We start from the raw sequence: 20,501 nt of genomic DNA on the forward strand, positions 1-20,501 counted from the left end.
CAAATTCTCAGTTCAAAGTCTAGGTGAGAGGGGCTTCGAGCTCTTGATCACACCTGCGTAGTCCGATTGTTGTCAACAATAAGCTACAGATCCTTTTCTTGGTTACTGTTGGTTCGGCATCGTCAGAAACTGATTCTGTATATTTGTATTGAATGACCTGTCTCGTAGCGACCATTTGTTTACTGCCTTTTGAGTGGTACCGTGGTACGCGCTTGAGTTAACGAAGGGTTATGTGCAGACGTCAACGTTTCAATTATTGGCTTCAATGTTTTCGTTTACTTGGTAAAAGTGCTAGTAAAATAGAAAGCAAAAATATGTAGGCGTCTTTTCCGCTTTTGAAAGGATTATCAAAATTGTCTCCTCATATGGTTTGTTTTATTTTATATGATTATGGATGAATACAGGTCTATTTGCAATTAATCTGCATTTTATACCAGGCTCTCCGTATAATTATGTAGATATTCGTTGTTTCGTAACGCCAATGTGAACCAGTAGATCTACCTTCAAGGCAAACCGCGGCTTGTACTCTACCCTCCTAATCTTTACCGTACTTTATTTTGCCTCTGGCCGGATTGATTCTTGTTAAAATCAAATATGTAATTACCATATCCATATGGACCCTTTAAAATGTATTGAAATATCACTCTAAATCGATTTACAAGAGGTGCTAATCTTTTAACCTATTACTCAACATGATCACTATTTACCGCCGGTCTGGCCTAAGGGTGAACGTTTTTCACGTGTTTTCAAAATACAATAAATGTCTTAAAATTCTATTTCTGACAACTTATATGTAGATTTTGAAATCTGACGTTACTATAACGAAGGACAAAATACCGTTTGTTTATATAAAATAGTGTATATGGACATTTTGAAGTTTGTTTGTTTTTTGTTGAAACTCCAAAATGCTGGAGCGGCAACATTCTATTGGACAAACATCACCTAAACACACGCCTAACAGGAATCATATCAACAGACACAGTTGTTTACAGAGACAAAAATCCCGACGTCTGTTTCAGAAACAGCGAACGTCCGTCTGTCTGTTCAGTAGTAAGCCAGCAGACGACACTTTAAACAATAACGGAGAGAAAGTGGTCAGTGCGAAGTTACGTCGTATGCTATTGAAGCATACAAAATTTGGATTTATTGAGAGCTTCCAGAACTTGACAGTAAAACAGGTGTGTGATACCGATTGTCGTGTTAAAGGTGAAAGTGATCAGCTCGTGCAAAATTACCCCATGCCCGACAATCTCGTGTTCGATTCCCAGATTTCAGCAAAGATCATCAACAAGGAGGAGTTTGAGCTTGGTCGTGTGCTGGGTGCAGGAGGGTTCGGATCTGTGTACCTTGGTTCCTTCAAGAGACAGACGGTAAGACTTTGAAGAGTAATATAAGCCGTGCCATGAGAAAACCAACATAGTGGCTTTTTTGACCAGCATGGATTCAGGCCAGCCTGCGCATCCGCGCAGTCTGGTCAGGATCCATGCTGTTCACTTTCATTGTCTATTGCAATTATAGAAACCGTTAGCGAACAGCATGGATCCTGACCAGACTGCGCGGATGCGCAGGCTGGTCTGGATCCATGATGGTCGCAAAGCCACTATATTGGTTTTCTCATGTCACGGCTCAATTATAACATTATGATTGATTGAACTGAACAATGAATCCTATCTTATAAGAGATCTTAAAAAAATAAATCACACTTACAAGAAATGTTAATGCAGCTAATTACGGTCTGCAAAGATCCCAGCTCTTAACGGGAAGAAGAAGAAAAGAAGAAGAATTTTGTTTCTGACTAATAAAAATGTATAACAACTTTATTATAATTATTATAATGTTTTTCAACACCCTTTCATTCATTGAAAGAAAAAAAAGTTCAAAACTTTTATCATAACTGATTTTGTTGAAATGACATTTACAGGTTTGCGTTGCATTTTTTCCTATTACCTTTTGATACAGTAGGTTAAGGACATACATAAAGACACAAAAATTCATACTCCTTGATGAAGCAGATCGATAAAAAAATAAATTAGAAGATGCTTAATTGCTAACTTCAACATCAAACGATTTAAAACACTTAGACATACGGAAGTGGGATGATCACAAGAACAGGTGACTGACATTAGGGCATGTATAATATACAACAACATCATTTTTAAAACCTTTAACTTTAGAATAATTTAAAATATATTGTAATACTCTTCACGAACCTTACAGAGCTGTTTTCAGGATATAACAAAACATTATGTAAAATAAATATATTTTGTAGACATACAAACAATAACATTGCTAGTAATTGCCTGAAGTTTTGATAAAAAAAAAAAAAAAAAAAAAAAAAAAAAAACTACGAGTATTTTCGTCACTTGATCGTCGGCGTCGGCGTTTGTTATATTTTTTGTTTAGATACACTTTTTCTCAAACACTGTATGAGCTACAGCTTTGAAACTTTGTACACTTCTTTATCACCAAAAAGGGACTACATGGTTTAAGAGTCATAGCTCTAACCTGCACTTTGTTAGAATTAAGGCCCCTTTTTGTACTGAGAAAATCTGAAATATAACTTTTTTTCTTACTTATTGTCCAGCATTTGAAGTCGAGAGATGGCACCCGTAGGCGGTGCTCTTATTAAACTTCTAATTTTACTTTCAAAATGTTTAAAGCAAGGCTCTGATTGGTCAAGGTAAATCTCAATAGCCTGCCTTCAGATGAAATACGTAACCAATAAATGGAATGTTAATTGGAGATGATTTTAATCAGACTAGGCCGAATCAAGATATAGTCAAAATACTGAAAAAGTTTGAATTACCCGGTCACATTCTATGAACCTGGTTCTTCATGCAAAAGTATTAATAATCTTTAGATGTATATTATAGTGACCAGAAAAAAAACTTATGGAATTGAAGCATTTGCACTATCCTTCAAACTTCCTCTCTATTCTCAGGGGATCGGACGTATATAATGTCTCTCGGCTTTTTAAGCGAGAATTCAATGTCATCTTGGCAGAAATGGCGATGTAAACAAAGAAACGGGAGTTTTTTATTTCAAAAAAACATGTAAGTACATGCTTATTTGCCATTTGATCGAACTGCTGATATACTCGTTCGATAGCCAAATGACCAAACGTATTATCTGCAATTTCCATAAAGATGATTGATCATAGGTAATATTTTACTATTTCAGTGAAATTTAAAAAAAAAAAGACTTTTTTTTAAAATGCAGAAAAATACGAATTTTTTTTGTACCGTATCTTACTGTACGTGACTTAAGACCAAAAAAATAAATATTTACATACAAGGGTCTAGAATGTAACACGGTAAACACGTATTCGAATGGCATATACGTTTCAAATGCAAATATTGGTTTAAGTTAAGTTTTACTTTTTCACAATTAGCATGTATGCTTCAACCTTTGATTTGTTTACGCTTTGAAAACGGTTTAGTTGATACATTAAATTTGCTAAAATAGGCCCGACAGACATCCAAATATGCTTAAAGTTAAAAAAACCGGCGATGCAAACATTTCCGAAATTGAGATATCATGAGTAATATAATACGTAACACCAGTCAATCTAACACGAGCAGAACGCCTGTTTTGGTCAAAACTTGCACAAAAACATGACAGAAATCCAAAAACAGTCACTTCAAATCGATTTGTCCCTTCAATAGTTTTTGTGCTGTCAACTGTACGACCAAAAACGAATGTGTCGATCTCAACTTACACATGTGGCTATCGAAAGAGTATATCGGCAGTTCGATCAAATGGCAAATATAAGCATGTACTTACAAGTTTTTTGGGAAAAAAACCCTCCCATTTCTTTGTTTACATCGCCATTTCTGCCAAGATGACACTGAATTCTCGCTTAAAAACCCGAGAGACATTATATACATGTAGTTAAGACCATCTGCATGTTTTCATTGCCTTTATTTTTCATTTCAGGTCGCAATCAAAGTAATGCATAAATACACCAAAAATCCGGCGGCACAGCTTGAAAGTTTTAGGGCAGAATTACACGTGATGCGCTTTAACCATCCGAACATTGTGAAAACACTTGCTGCCACACACATTGACCAGTTTGATGATGGCGCGTGGGTTGTCATGGAATATATCGGCAAATCCAGTCTACAGGTAAATATCAAAGATTTTTTATGAAGATAGATACTAACTGTCTGCGGTCCAACCGGCGATCGGTGAAGAAAACAAAACACATTTCATACTTCGGCATGTAACAAGAACAAATTAAAAAGAAACTACAATTCCTACTTCAGATTTTAACATTAAAAACTAAAATTGATCAGCGTCTCCTGAAAAGTTAGGATTATTAGATGGAGACACATGAAAATTACATTGATAAAAGGTGTTCGAAGTTGAATATGTCGGACATAGAATAAAGACGAATATTTTAAAGGGTCGTCATACCTTTGATTAAAATGTGACGACATTTTTTTGTTATGAGCATAAAATATATCATTTTCTTGTTAAATCCAATGTTTTATAATTGTTTTCTCATGTATTTGTCTTAGGTTTGACTAAATGATTAACATAACAGAAAGTACTATAAAATGCACTGTTTTGAATATCTCCCTTTGTGACCTTGATTTCATAATTTTATGTGTAATATTGAAAGTAGCATTTTTCTAACTAGTCTCTATTTAGACAGCAGCATTATCTGTTTTTAGCTCGTCTTTTCGAAGAAAAAGTAGAGCTATTGCACTCGCTCCAACGCCGGCGTCGGCGTCGCCGTTGGTTAAAGTTTTTGACAAAGTCAAATATCTCTGTTAATATCAAAGCTATTGACTTGAAACTTAAATACTTATTTACTATCAAAGTCTACACTAGGAGATGCGAAACAATCCCCAAACCTCTCTGATTTGAATTTTGACAGAATTATGCCCCTTTTTAACTTAGAATTTTTTGTTAAAGTTTTTAATAAAGTCAAATATCACTGTTACCGTCAAGGCTTTTGACTTGAAACCTAAAATATTTATTAACTGTCAAAGTCTACACCAAGAGAAACAATCCCCATAACTTTGATTTGAATTTTGACAGAGTTATGCCCCTTTTTAACTTCGAATTTTTGGTTTAAGTTTTTTGATAGAGTCAAATATCTCTGTTACTTTCTAAGCTTTTGACTTGAAACTTAAAATAATTATTTACTATCAAAGTCTACACCAGAAGAAATAACAACCATAACTCTGATTTAAAGTTTGACAGAGTTATGCCCCCTTTTAACTTAGAAATGTTTGGTTAAAGTTTTATAAAGTTTTTACTGGCAAAGCTCTCATTCAGAGTGAAGCACTGAGAAAAGTCGAGCGTGCTGTCTTAAGGACAGCTCTTGTAAATATAAAATTAAGAGCTTTATGGAACTTTAAATGTAAGAAATTCCTTATATTTTCTTCCGAAATTTGCAAGATCTGAAAATAAAGAATGCTTCAATAGATAAAACCCTTCGTTTCGCTAGCTGTTGTTAACTTCAATGTGCACAAAAACGTTGCCACTGAGTTACAGGTTTAAAACGAATGCTATTTTTCAGAAAGAAAATATTTCTATTCTTTTTTCTTATTTATCAAATACAATGTACTGCTTTACATAGTTTGCCTTAACACCAGCATTTATCATACCATTATTACATTGTAGGGTATCATAAACGACCATTCTGAACCATTTGACTCTGACAGGAGGCTGAAATACTCGATCCAAGTCGCCAGTGCCTTGGCATACGCACACAAGAACAAAGTTGCCCATCTAGACCTGAAACCTGCCAACATCCTCATTACATCAACAGACGACTGCAAAGTGGGCGACTTCGGCTGCTCTCAAAGAGTTGAGTTCGACACCGGAATTGTCAGTCCAACAAATCGCTCAATTCTTACAGGGACATTTGCATACCGGGCACCCGAGTTGCTCCGCGGAGAACCGCCCACTTTTAAAGCGGATGTCTATTCGTACGGAATTACGATGTGGCAAATGAAGAGTCGTGAAACTCCGTTCACCAACCAAAATCAGCACGTTGTGATCTTCGGAGTTGTTGCCAATGGTCTAAGACCAAAAGATCCCGAACCGTCAGAGACTGACCCATTTGAACTTAGCTACAAAGATTTATACTCGCAGTGCTGGAATGCGTGTCCGCTTGATCGTCCGTCTGCACAGGAACTTGTTGAGCTGTTAAACATTTGGAAAGAAAATTTATGAAAACTGAAATTCAGCTATTACTTTACAAACACTGATTGACGCTAGACATGGGCGCAGAAAAACCCCTAACAGACCTGTGCCTCAGTGAATATATTGACATTCTATTGAATGCTTATAAAAGTGACACCAGTTTTGTTATGATGTACATAACCGTGTCTTTCTTTTTCTAGTGTATATAAGAGACCTATGTACAGTTATAATGTTATACAAATTGGCAAATTTGACTTGTTTTCTTATGTACAGTTCTATTGTTATACATAACTTTATACGTTATAACATGGGCGCAAAAAGAAACTTTTGTTAAAAGACCTGTACCTCAGTGAATATATTGACATTCTATTGAATGCTTATAAAACTGACACCAGTTTTGTCATGATATGGCATAGCAGTGCTTTTGTTTTTCTAGTGTATACAAGAGACCTATGTACAATTATAATGTTATACAAATTGGCATTTGACTTGTTTTCTTATGTACAGTTCTATTGTTATACATAACTTTATATGTTTGTTTTTCGTTTTCCCAATAATGCAGTATACACGTTTTTACATAGATATACGGCAATTTACATGTTTGTACATAAACACATGTTTATACATAGATACATGGTTACACATAGATGTACGGTAATTTACATGTTTATACATAAGTGCATGTTTACACATAGATTGATGTTTATACATAGATATACGGTAATTTACATGTTTATACATAACTACATGTTTATATATAACTACATGTTTATACACAAGTACATGTTTATACATAAATATACAGTTATTTACATGTTTATACGTAAGTACATGTTTATACATAAATACATGTTTATACTTAGATGTGTACAGTCATATACATGTTTATACATATTTTTTTCTTTTGATTGCTCAGATGCGTCGTATACATATATTTACACATAAAGTGAAAATATATCATGATTTGTACATATTTCTATACATATATATTTTGATATACCATCGTTTACATACATGCAGTTATACATTTTTACATTTGTTGAAATAAATAAATTTAAAGCATCACTTATATTTCTTTCCATGCAGAACCATTATAAATATTAAAATTGATAATGATGTTAGTTATAACACGCTGGCGGTCAAGAAGTTCCAAGAAGTTTACAAACGTATGTTTACATATGATAAAATATATTTGTAATATATGTATTATTGTCAATACATAGTCTGATTTGATGTAATAATTTTGAGATAACAATGACTTTGCGGACGACCACACAATATATATAGAGTTTACAATATTTCCACAAACTGAACTATTACGTCAGGCTATTTGATTTAAAACAGTGATATACACGTGCATCGTACTGCCTCATCAATTTTCTGTATGTACATCATCATGATTAGTACAACTTTTAGAACTGTCGAATGCAGTGAATGTAAAACTTAATTTTCATAATATCATGAATGAGAATAATAGAAGAAACGTAGTGAATCAAAATTGTTAGAAAAACATTTTCTTTTCATCCTTTTAGTTTTTGTTACCGAAAATAATGTTTTATATTGCATGTCACAGACATGATTATTTACTTTAAGGCAGATGTGGAAGAGTACGGGAAAATTTTGCAATTTCTTAATTTATGACGACTCAAAAATCGACGCATATCACAGATCGGTCATTTTCGTAACTAGTCGACCTGACGGAAGTTAGCTTGTAAAATACAAACAACACATCCGTCTTTCACTTTTATATAAAACAAACCAGCGTTATTTTTAACAACGAAAGCTGAACACAATTAAAAAAAAGCTGGTCATTTGATATTTCAATTTTCTACATATCCTGGTGGATAATTTACAACGTAACCAGCCGGGCAACTCGGCGTCTTGCAACATTTTCCTGCTGCTGGTTCCTCCATGTGGCATTTGTCCGGAAGATTCCATGTATAACAACTGAAAATACAAAATTTCCGTCTTTAGATAGATCGTTTAATACTTATTTCGCCAGCCGGAAGACGAGTCTCTTATATACAGTCGAATCACTGTATCTCGAATTGTATGGGAGTGAGAGGTTTACTTTGAGATAACCGAAATTCGACTCCAAATGATATTTTGTGCACGTGTTATAGGGACCGGAGTTGAAAATGCCTTCTAAATAGCTGAAAGTTTGAGGTATGCGAGTTCGAGATACCCACTTTCAACTGTATTTCACCATAGCAACGCGACAACGCCATTCCCTACAATATCAGTATTTGTCATAGCATGCAATAGATATATTACATTTTTTGTCAAATGTTACAGTCAAGGTTGTGGCAAAACTTGTTTTTATTTTATTTCATGGTAATTTTGAAATTATAATTACGAGAAGACAGACACAAACGTATTCCGTTCTTTGATAAATTTCGGTGCTGGGCAAGTTGCCAGGCACAGTAAAACGTAGTTCAACGTAGTACGCCATACCTGTCCGTACTTATTTTGTTCCCCGTTTCTCACCATTTTTCCCGTACTAAAGACGTAACTGCTCCGTACTTATCCGTGCCCCACCCCCAAACACACAAAGACCAGTCCCATCCGCATCGTACATATCCGTATGTGTGACTGTAGCTTAAAACTCACTTATATATAGCGAACTCGGTTGGAAATCTCGATTATAAGGAACTCATTTTTCTGGCCCGATTTTTATCCTATATACCGGTATTTGATATAAAACACTCGGATATAACGAACTTAGATATAGCGAATTCGTCATACAATGTATTTTGTATTTTATATCAAATTTAACTACACATTTCTTTTCGTTAACGGACAGAATAACTACCCCCAAGCAAGCAACTTTTAGTTATAAGCCTATACTACTGGATAACAACTGCTGTGCCTAGGCTTGCGGCTCATAAAATCAAACTTAATAGATAAATGAAACCTCCTCATAAATATAAATATAACTACGGACATGCGAACGGACGTGTGTGCTGAGTATATACAACTTACAGAGATGTACATCTGTAATATCCTTTGTTGGCCTCCATACATGTACACTCGTACTCACAACCGTCCCTCCACTTCTCGTCTTGTTTGTATGTGTTTCCCTTGTAATAACACTCGTCTGTAAATACAACAGAAATGTCAGAGGGTGCGAAAAATGTGCCACCAGACCGGAATTCGAACAAGGGGCCTCGGAATACCGTTCCGATTCTGAGCTACCCGGCCGCCTACACGTTTTCTACCCGTTTTAATATTCAAATCCTGTATGTGACAGAAGGATAAATTGTTCAGAACTGCTCTGATATTGTCACATTATCTCCTCTGAATTATGTCTTGATTACATGTTCTTCCTTTTCATCACCCTAATCTATAACAAAAGAAAATACCCTGAGCAGATACAGTCACAGCCTATCTTGCAAGTTCTCATTTGTTTACAGTCAAACTCGTGTTCAAATACGACAATGAAAATGGGATCATTGTTTCCGATTGACCTCTATTTTTTAACGGACAAAGGGTCTCCTCCTACGTATTTCCATAGGCGTAGGAGCAGGGGGGGGGGGGGGGGGGGGGCAGCGGGGGCCAGCCCCCCCCCCCCCACCAAAGCTAGGAGAGGGGGGGGGGGGGGGCAAACTATAGAGATATAACTTGCAGTCTAATATAACATTTACTTAGCATCATAATAATTCTTTTCAACCTGATTTCTGATTTGCATTTGGCCTTCCCTTGTATTCTGACTTGTCTCTTTCCGTAGTGCGAGTACTGAAATCTGTACGCGCCACGTCAAGGATTGTTTGATTACATTTTATAAAAATAATATATCATTGCGCGCAATCACTACAGTTCCTGTTTGAGCGTCTGCAAAATCTATGTAGGCCTAACCTGTTTACTCATGTAAACGTTATGTATTTTTTTGTTTTTCATTGTCCATTCAAGGGAAATGATATTTCCACAACTTTATATCACAATTAGACAAATGCAGTGTTAATTGATTGTATGTCCAGGACTTCAACAGAAGAATGTAAAAATGGCACACTTAGTTCTACAATACATAATATGACTGATTAAGACAGTTCAGTGCCTAGTCGTATGTGTATCATTAGAATAACTCAATGATTGCTAAAACATAGAGGCTTGAGGGGGCCTATGGCCCATTTGGCCCCTGTACAAGGCTTTGAGGCTTTGGCATGAATAATACACCAGGGATACCTTGCCCTCTCCTACGCCCATGATTTCAGAACGTGCATGACTGCTTTTGTATGCAATAGCAAATGTTAGGATTACCTCCCTTTGTGTCTATGGCAAAATAAGTCGGGTGCGTTTGGCGTTTGTACCTTTGTATCCGATTTATAGAACAGATGATTAATGTTTATACCGGGTGGCCAACCCACGTGGGCATTGCTCGATTTAGGTAACATTTTTGCCTATAGTTTACTTTTGACTGACTTTAAGTTTTTATATTATAAAAAGCGTCGAAGACAAGAAAATGAGCGCTTTCTTTAACACAAAGCACCTGCCAGACATTCCCATCACTTTTCTACATGTATTCCACGGACCAAACATATAGGTAACGTACGTGCACACTGGGATATGGGTGAAGTGTTAAACTTTGAAACAAGCATTGAGAATACGTGGCAGGCGCTTTGTGCTGAGGAAGTTTTTTTCTTATAAAATCCGTCAAGTTATAGAAAATATATGCAACAGTTTAAGATGAAACGAGTTTTATTTTTTCGCGCGTGTACAATACCGAAAATTCATGTGGGTTTGTCATAGTATCACCTTAACTTTTACCCTTCTGGCGGCAATTGATCCTGCCTTTGCGACCAGTGTAGATCATGATCAGCCCATACATGCGTGCAGTCTGATCATGATCTGCACTGTTCGTCATTCAGTCAGTATCTTTTTGGTAAGCACCCCTTTTAGCAGTAAATGGTACAGTCCAAATTGAAAGATGGACAAGTTCATTATACAAATATAGCAGGGTATGGGTTAAATAACTGACAACTTACTGATGTTGGTAAAACCTGTACTGTTGGTCGAAGTGATATTGGTGATATGTATGTGGACTCCATGACAGTCTGGGTGTGCGCAACATTCCCCTGGAACACGTATCATAGAGCATTCCTTTGGTACATTTATATATGTTGGACATCTGAAAGAAAAACAAAACACCATGTATGAACTATTCTCACGAATAGATAAAAAAACTATACCAAATTAGCTGCAAATGTTACCATTTTTATCAATTCTAAATCAGGGAAGCGGTAGCTTAGCGGTTAATGTGTCGGCCGTTCAACCTGGGGGTCGTGAGTTCGTGAGTGGTATTATATGATATGATATCAGTACTGGTTTTTTCAGGAAGAGGACTCGAAAGTGGTAGCTTTCATCACAATCGAGCTGAAATAAATTAGTATAAACTAAATTCTAAATATTGTCGAATTTAATGAAAGACTTATGCTGACCCAATTGTAAATGCTATCAAATTTGATTAAATTAAATTGATTAATTAAACTTGTGGGTGCCCAGCTGTAAATATTGCCGTTCAGTACACGACTTCAGCTGATCCAACTATCAATGTTATCATTCAAAGATTTATATCAATTAATGTATTAAATGTTGTTATTAAGTTTCATTTTTGTTCTAACCTATTTCAGTTATTAAATAAATAAATAAATAAAAAACTAGAATGTCAGCGTAATAACTTACATGTCCTGACACGTGTATTTGCCAGACCTGTCATCAATGCACGTGCATCTAAAGTCACATCCCTCGTCCCACGTTTCACCCTTTTTATATACATGTCCCTTATAGTGACAGCCCTTTAAGTTATAATGATCTAAATAATAGAAAAAATAGTTATTTTGGATTATCTATAATTTCAATAAAATTAAGCAGTAATAATATATAAAGGTATTTGTATATAGATATTTGTTATTTAAAAAAAAACATCTCTGAAATGACACTGTAATATTTCAATGAATAACTGAATAAAGTGTCTAGCTTTAAGATATTACACATGATGCATGTTCCTGTACCGGAGTTTGTGTGTGCAGTGCTATTACACTTGCTGCATGTTCCTGTACCGGAGTTTGTGTGTGCAGTGCTATTACACATGCTGTATGTTCCTGTACCGGAGTTTGTGTGTGCAGTGCTATTACACATGCTGTATGTTCCTGTACCGGAGTCTGTGTGTGCAGTGCTATTACACATGCAACATGTTCCTGTACCGGAGTGTGTGTGTGCAGTGCTATTACACATGCTGTATGTTCCTGTACCGGAGTTTGTGTGTGCAGTGCTATTACACATGCTACATGTTCCTGTACCGGAGTCTGTGTGTGCAGTGCTATTACACATGCTGCATGTTCCTGTACCGGAGTTTGTGTGTGCAGTGCTATTACACATGCTGCATGTTCCTGTACCGGAGTCTGTGTGTGCAGTGCTATTACACATGCTGCACGTTCCTGTACCGGAGTCTGTGTGTGCAGTGCTATTACACATGCTGTATGTTCCTGTACCGGAGTGTGTGTGTGCAGTGCTATTACACATGCTACATGTTCCTGTACCGGAGTCTGTGTGTGCAGTGCTATTACACATGCTGTACGTTCCTGTACCGGAGTTTGTGTGTGCAGTGCTATTACACATGCTGTACGTTCCTGTACCGGAGTTTGTGTGTGCAGTGCTATTACACATGCTGTACGTTCCTGTACCGGAGTTTGTGTGTGCAGTGCTACTACAATGATGAGATAAATCTATAGGAAGATCCTTTCGAAGCACAGAATGAAGCCAAGGAAAATAATAGCAGACTCAGTTTGATTGAGTCGGTTCATGAGAGGTAATGGAAAGTGCAACAGCCCTCATGCCCCTTAGAACCGGCCTAAGCGGAAATCCATGATCCAGAAGGACCAGAAAAGTCGTTTGAGAAATGATAAGCAGCAAGAATAATAGCGACATTTGTTTATTTCTGTGGAAGCAAGATAATCTGACTTCTCAATGAAGCAGTTGCAAACTTGCTTTTTAGACCCTTTCGTGTCTTTTTATTGGTTTCAGTCATTTTTTTCCGTATACCTACGAGTAAAAACGTCTTTTCTTTTTCACTCTAAAATCTCCAGATATATTTCGCTGTATATATTGAATTTCGTGTTAAGGCATGAAATAAAGCATATCTCACATGTTGTATGTACCGGAGCATGTGTGTGCGGCGCAGTAACCGGAGCATGTGTGTGCGGCGCTGTAACTGTGGGTATTTTACTTGGCACCGTGGCTGGTGCCTGCGTCACAGGGGAACCTGTAATAAGATAAGTTACTTTATTCAAGTATCAAACAAACAACTGTATGGGTACATTAAGTGACTCGTCAAAAAAAAAGTCTGAGTAATAATACTGTTTAACTAGAATGTGTCTGTAGGACACAGGGTGTGCCCCCACTGGTACATTTGTTACATATAAGGGGGCCAATAATTTCAAGTTTGTTATCTGTCATTACTGAGGTAAAGCACTCAAAAACATCTATAAAATGGTATTGGCTGTATAGCTGCTATATTTTGAGATAATGATGCATCACAAAAATGATAAAGACTCTGCAAGTTTTGAATTACATCAAATACTTTTTGAGGTAGGGCACATTAAGGTGAAAATGTGCATTTTTGACTATTTTAGGGCCATAACTTTAAAAATAGGGGCTGGAGCCGGCCAAACAATTAGAGGTGTGCAAGTTTATATCATGATAAAGACTCATGCAAGTTTTCATTAATTTATATCAAATATTTTTTGAGTTAGGTGCGTCACAAGGTGAAAATGTGCATTTTTGACTATTTCAGGGGCCACAACTCTGGAAATAGGGGACAGACCCAGACGAAAAATAGGAGGTGCGCACGTTCATATCATGATAAAGACTTATGCAAAGTTTAATCAATTTATATTAAAACTTTTTAAGCTAGGCTCGTCACAACGGGAAACAATGTAGTATTCTGACATATTTCATGGGCCAAACTCTGAAATATGGGTGGAGCCAGAGGAAATAGGAGGTGCGCAGTTCATCATGATAAGACTCATGATTTTAACATCAATTTATACAATATTTTGAGCTAGCGCGTCATGAACTTCGGACAGACGGACGGACGCACAGACGCACGGACAAGACCAAATCTATATGCCTCCACCACTCATGGAGCGGGGGAGTTGGGGGGGGGGGGGCGGGGCCACAACAAACTTGTAATACAAATGTTTTGTTGAAAAAGAGACCAACTGTATTTATTAATTGATCAAAATAAAGTTTTAGATTATTAATTTCAAAACTCATAATATTTGTACTAAAATAAGTATGCGTTTTGCGTATACACAGAAAAGAGTGTGTAAATGAGATAATGTTTTTGTGTGTGTCTTTGTGTATATACATGTACCTGTATTCAGACACAGGTTTCTGTTACAGTTCTCCCCGGTACAACATGTCTGACAAAGTCCTGCTCTCCTCTCCAGCAAACTCCGGAATGTACGCGGTGTACAACCCTACAATTAGTTAAACAGGAAGTATATATAAGCCCGAGTGCTGCACTATTTACCAATTTAAAAAGTTCCTTTTTAAACACACAGCATTGACGATCACCCAAGGCGAGATATTCTCATATTTCAAAGTCAGTTCAGATACAAAATATGGAAGCCTCCTTGGCCGAATGGTTTTGGTCGCTGGTTTCGAATCACTTGTCTCTCAGTGACGTGTGATCAATACCTCGCTTTTGGTGTATAATGTTTTGGATATGTCGCTTTTTTTAACCAGCTGCCCGATCGAGACTAACATAGTGCTATGAGGGACACCTTGTGTCCTCCGCCATCATGAGTTCGAAAGTCACTTCATGACCTAAAATTGCATCGATATGCAAAAAAAAAAAAAAGAAAAAAAAAAAGATACAAAATAACACAATACTCTACATGACCTGAAATCGAGACAAATGGACTGACAGACAGGTGCGTGAACATTAATGCAATATTTCCATCGTAAGTGGTAGGAAGCGGATAGAGAAAAGTACAAACGACACCGCCTTACCGGATCAGCGCATCCCATCTGGTACCTCAACTCTCCAAACACGTACTTCTCCCTTGTGTAGCATACCTTTAATATATTAAAAAGATACCAAAGGTAAGAATATATGAGCCGTGCCATGGGAAAACCAACATATTGGGTATGCGACCAGCATGGATCCAGACCAGCCTGCGCATCCGCGCAGTCTGGTCAGGATCCATGCTGTTCGCTAATAGTTTCTCCAATTCCAATAGGCTTTAAAAGCGAACAGCATGGAGCCTGACCAGACTGCGCGGATGCGCAGGCTGGTCTGGATCCATGCTGGTCGCATATCCACTATGTTGGTTTTCTCATGGCACGGCTCATATTGTGTAAGTGTACTACTAAAGCGGATTTATCAAAAACAAGGGCTATTTTTCTGCCCTGCTGCATTTTCATGCACTCTGAAAGCAACACAACCAACTTTAATTTGCTGCATGCAGCCGTACATTAATATGACAAAAAAACTAAAAAAGGCTTTAATGTTGCCTTTAGCAGACGAGGAAGTGCGACTCCATATCCCTTATTGCTTATTTGTGTAACATCTGCTAACAAAAAAGCTATCAAAGTCCATTTAGCCAAGAGGCATTGCTGTTGTTAAAATTTCAACATTTCTGTAATTTCACTGTCAAATACAATTAAGTGGGGGGCGGGGGGTGTATTTCAAATAATATTGCAGGACCATCATGTTCTATCTACCTGTCCTATTGCACATTCAGTTACGGCTCCACAATGTGTCGGGTCCTCAACCGTTGTACACTGTAAACATCTAGGACCATGTTCCGTAGATGCTGAAATGTAAAAAACAATAAAACATTTAGTTGCTAAACAGCTGCACAATGTGTTGTGTCCTTGACCGTTCTGTAGCTGCTAAAAATAGAAACAGAAATGTCTCAACAACTCTCGAACTGTGGTATCTTGGACCGTGTTTCATAGTATAAAAAGAAAATAATAGGACATATTTAAAAATTCCTAAACAAAAAATGGTAGAAATTATCTTGTTGCATACGCGGTTGGACGTAGAAATCTTGTTACAATAAAACAACAGAAATTATCTTGTTACGTACGCAATCTTGTTGAATTTATTTTACGTAGCCCGTTACAGATCACCTTGTTACAATAAAACGACAAAAATTATCATGTTATAACGCGGTTGGACGCAGAAATCTTGTTATAACAGAATGGTAGAACTACTTTTTTACATATGTGGTCCGTCGCAGAATTTCTTGTTACAATAAAATGACAGAAATGATCTTGTTGCATTAGCGCTCCGTCGCAGAATTTCTTGTTACAATAATATGGCAGAAATGTATCTTGATACATACGTGGTCCATCACAGAGTTCCTTGTTACAATAATCACCCTCGCAACATCTGTTACAGAAAGCTATATCTCGCTTTCCAAATCCTGATCCAGCAGGGCAAGACTGAAAACAAAATGTTACAAACATACTTTGATCCAGAGATACGCTGGTAAATATGAATACTTAAAACTGTACTTGTGTTTCTAATACGGTGGCCATTTAAAAGCAATTTGAACATCTGTTTGGCTGATAACTACATGTAGTAAAAGAGTAAAGCGTAGGTTACAAAACGTATTACTGTTTCCTCGTTATTCAGAAACCAAATTATCCACGTACCGACTTGGCTAAACACCCTGTCACATAGTAGAAATGTCCGTCCGGTTGTGCGTAACTAACCACGTGGCAACTCTGAAATGTATGGTGCAGTTATGAAAACCAACATCAATTTCATGCGAATGATTACTAAGGGTAAGGCGTGCAGTCGCAGCGTTGTTGGCCGCAACTGACTTTTTTAATTGACACAAAAGAAAATGAGTTTTCTGGTATATTATTACGTATACTGTAATAATTTATGTCTAGTTCTAAATTTACATGTATATACCAATGGACATTTGATTAACATTGAGCTTCCTCGCAAGTTACAATGCAAAGGAATACGAAATATGCAGTTTACACGTAAAGATAAAAGTAATAAACAAATTGTAAACATACAGTTTTGTCTACGTACTTTGTTAGTATTCGTTATGTATTAAACACTTACCTCTCCATCTTTACATTGAACCACTCGATCACAGTCACGTGGATGCGCAACATGGTCACATTTATAACACACGGTGGCATCTGCAATGTAAGCAAGCAACCAAAATTCTATTACATTGCATGACATTACTCACAGTCTTTGCAAAGCATACAATTAAACTTTATTGTACAATTTATTTGACCTGTCAAAACTTGTTCCCGGCTTTCATTATATTCTGTTCACGCTTATATAAGATTAACATGAAAGCCAGAAACATGTTTTGACAGGTCAATTAAATAGTACAATACCGAACCAAAATTTGATTACATTACATAACATTATTCAAGGTCCTTGCAAACCATAAACTGCTGTTATTGAAAAAACTGCACATGAGTGTTTTAGTTTAGAAGGTTGTTTTAGTTATGTAATAAAATTCATCAGTTTTATTGGTGGATATTTAAGGTTGCAAAATTCCTAACAAAATATGTTTAAGTCGAGTCAAGGACTTGGGTGAAGTAGCCCATTTGAATTTCGTTTCGAAATACCGTGAATCCTTATCATAACTTGAACTATACATGTATAAATTACTCGTAAGAAATGTGTATGAGTACTAACTAACCTGTGTTCTGGACGCAAACTCCTGAAAGTCCGAACAAGACCAGCAAACCTGAAAAAGATTAAGAATAGAGACGTGCTGTGCGAAAACCAACGGTAGAGCTTTGCTACCAGTATGGATCCAGATCAGGCTGCACATCATCTGGATCCATCCTGTTTGCTTACTAGTTGCGTACAAATGCTGAAAGTGACAAACCAAACGTATGGATGTGGAGATAAACAAACAATGTGGATATTTGGGTAGATGAGCGGTTTAGTTTATACTAATTTATTTTAGGTTGATTGTGAAACAAGTTCTACAACTTATATTAATCACTCTCGACGCCTCATTTCTGATAGAATCCATCGCCACGGGGCTTTAAGAGAAGAGGCCAATTTCCCTTTTTTAATGCTGAGCGCCAAGCAAGTACCATTTTTCACGTCTTTGGTAAGACGCGGCCGGGGATCGTGCCCACGAACCCCGCACTCGAAGCGGACGCTCTTCCGCTAGCCTATCGAGATGAGCGGTTTGAATGTGTGGAAAAACGAACCGTATGGATGGTTTGATGGATGAACAGTTTGGCTGTAAGAATAAATGATTTGTTTGTTTGTTTTCGGTTTAACGCCGTTTTTCAACAGTATTTCAGTTATATAACGGCGGGCAGTTAACCTAACCAGTGTTACTGGATTCTGTACCAGTACAAACCTGTTCTGCGCAACTGCCAATTTCCCCACATGAATCAGAGGTGGAGGACGAATGATTTCAGACACAATGTCTTTTATCAAATCGTCACGGAGAACATACGCCTCGCCCAGGGCTCGAACTCATGACCCCGATATCTGTAGATCTGCGCTCCCCCTATTGAGCTAAGCGGACGGGCTGTGCGGATAAACGAATATTTGAATGTGTGGATAAACGAGCAGTTTGGATGTGTGGATAAACGAATTGTATGCACGTGCACTGACTTTTTTTATCGCTCTCACAGCTCATTTTAGTTTCCAATCTTGATCAGGAGTAGGACCAGACAATACGTATGTTCAATAACCATCTTAATACACCTTTTCATTTAGGCAATAATAAAATAATTTAAAAGTAAAAATGGGAAAATAAAATTTGAATACCTTTAAGATAGTCCATATTTGATAGTACTACAAGATAGCGCTAGCTTTTGACTGTAATTACAAAAAATTGTAGCACTTTCTTATCTCACTTATCAGATAAAAGAGAGCGTTTAAGTTGCAAATTCGGTACTTTTAAATATAGAACACTATAAAAAAAAAGGTCAGTCATATATGGTATCGTTAAACTGTGACGGAATGAACCCGGTACATAATCGCACTAGAGTCAAAATCCACAGTATCTTGTTTGGTTTGTGTATGTGTACGTGCGTGCGTGTGTGTATTCATGCTGCTTCTGTTGTAGTTTGGGGAAATCGTGTTTTTGTGACGTTCCCTAATCCTTGTTTTTCCTCCTTCCTCAACACCCACTGCACACCATCCTAAATTTTATATAATAGCGAACCGTATATATACAAAGTTTTAAAAATCAATGTATGTCATATTTTGTCTGCCTGGTCAGTTTTTAGGAAAAGGACCTGTTTAGTTTTTCTTCAACTTTTGACCGCTGTTCCGTATATTGGTGAATAGAGATGTTTCTATGGAACGCCCTAGCTGTCTTCAGATGGTGATATAGCACTTTATGCTGTACATATACCGGTATATGAAATGCCTCTACCCTTATATATACAGCGTTTATACATGTATATGTAATAGTTATTGTTCGAGGAATAGGTCTGCATTGTATTTATAGACCTGTGAGGAATTGTGAACCGTGCGAGCGTAGCGAGCGAGGTTTTCAAATCACCTCACAGGTCTATAAACACAATGCAGACCTATTCCGAGAATGATAACTGACTTACCTACATGCTTCTTTGTTTTACATAGTCCAGATTGTTTCGGATTAGAAGAACGTTTTTAACGTGTATGTATGATTACAAAAAAAAAGTTAGAAGAAGGAACAAGACAATATGTGCTACAACAAAAGGGCCCATTTGCTACGCACCTGTAAATATATTTGTCAGCATTTTGTTTAGCATGAAAAATCCGTGCATATTATTGGAAATATTAGGAAGATTATAGTCTCTTTCTGAGATCATTAATGTGTGTCTGGTCAATTAGTCAGAATTTGACGCGAGTGGTATTTTATAAGTTTTTTATGCCCGCAAGATGGGCATATAAAAATTGCACTGTCCGTCCGTGCGAGTGTGCGTCCAGTAAATTATTGTCCGGGATGTATATCTCTCATCCATAAAGGGATTTTAAAATAACTTGGCATAAATGTTTACAATAATAAGACGACGTGTCCTGCGCAAAATCCATACCCCTAGCTTCAAGGTCAAGGTCACACAAAGAGGTCAAAGTTTAACATTGTCTGTTTCGTGTCCGGTTCATAACTCGCCATACATGAAGGGATTTTCAAACAACTTGGCATACATGTTTATCATAATGAGACGATGAATCATGCTCAAGACCCAGATCCCTAGCTCCCAAGGTCAAGGTCAAGGTCACACTTATAAGTCAAAGGTTATCAGGGTATGTTTCGTGTCCGGTTCATAACTCTTCCATTCATTAAGGAATTTTGAAATTACTTGGCATAAATGTTCCTCACATTGAGACGAAA

The 20,501-nt window shown here is 37.0% G+C and overlaps 2 protein-coding genes across 2 annotated transcripts; one reads left to right on the plus strand and one right to left on the minus strand.

The window, feature by feature from the left end:
- Positions 1-751: 751 nt before the first annotated feature.
- On the plus strand, positions 752-7,755 carry LOC123523826 (serine/threonine-protein kinase mos-like). The gene is made up of 3 exons (XM_045301532.2): positions 752-1,370; positions 3,937-4,125; positions 5,635-7,755. The coding sequence occupies exons 1-3, from the start codon at positions 906-908 to the stop codon at positions 6,187-6,189; spliced, it is 1,209 nt and encodes a 402-aa protein (XP_045157467.1). The 5' UTR covers positions 752-905; the 3' UTR covers positions 6,190-7,755.
- Positions 7,756-7,889: 134 nt separating this feature from the next.
- LOC123523824 (uncharacterized) lies at positions 7,890-19,050 on the minus strand. The gene is made up of 13 exons (XM_045301531.2): positions 18,944-19,050; positions 17,847-17,894; positions 17,249-17,328; positions 16,825-16,896; positions 16,512-16,611; positions 15,886-15,977; positions 15,172-15,237; positions 14,531-14,636; positions 13,301-13,417; positions 11,839-11,968; positions 11,142-11,284; positions 9,142-9,256; positions 7,890-8,106 (listed from the first exon to the last, which is right to left on the minus strand). The coding sequence occupies exons 1-13, from the start codon at positions 18,957-18,959 to the stop codon at positions 7,980-7,982; spliced, it is 1,212 nt and encodes a 403-aa protein (XP_045157466.2). The 5' UTR covers positions 18,960-19,050; the 3' UTR covers positions 7,890-7,979.
- Between the last annotated feature and the right edge of the window lie 1,451 nt (positions 19,051-20,501).

Source organism: Mercenaria mercenaria, chromosome 3, assembly GCF_021730395.1.
Source record: "Mercenaria mercenaria strain notata chromosome 3, MADL_Memer_1, whole genome shotgun sequence".
In the NCBI taxonomy this organism is placed as follows: Eukaryota; Metazoa; Mollusca; class Bivalvia; order Venerida; family Veneridae; genus Mercenaria; species Mercenaria mercenaria.

What these genes read in the sequence shown, in the direction of transcription:
- LOC123523824 (XM_045301531.2), bottom strand. An exon ending in AAATACACGTGTCAGGACAT is followed by an intron (nt 11,285 to 11,838) that starts GTAAGTTATTAC and finishes TTTTTCTTTCAG; the next exon opens with ATGTCCAACATATATAAATG. An exon ending in TACAGGTTTTACCAACATCA is followed by an intron (nt 9,257 to 11,141) that starts GTAAGTTGTCAG and finishes TTGTATTTACAG; the next exon opens with ACGAGTGTTATTACAAGGGA.
- LOC123523826 (XM_045301532.2), top strand. Translation starts at nt 906, where the DNA reads ATGCTGGAGCGGCAACATTCTATTGGACAAACATCACCTAAACACACG. An exon ending in GTTCCTTCAAGAGACAGACG is followed by an intron (nt 1,371 to 3,936) that starts GTAAGACTTTGA and finishes TTTTCATTTCAG; the next exon opens with GTCGCAATCAAAGTAATGCA. An exon ending in TCGGCAAATCCAGTCTACAG is followed by an intron (nt 4,126 to 5,634) that starts GTAAATATCAAA and finishes ATTACATTGTAG; the next exon opens with GGTATCATAAACGACCATTC.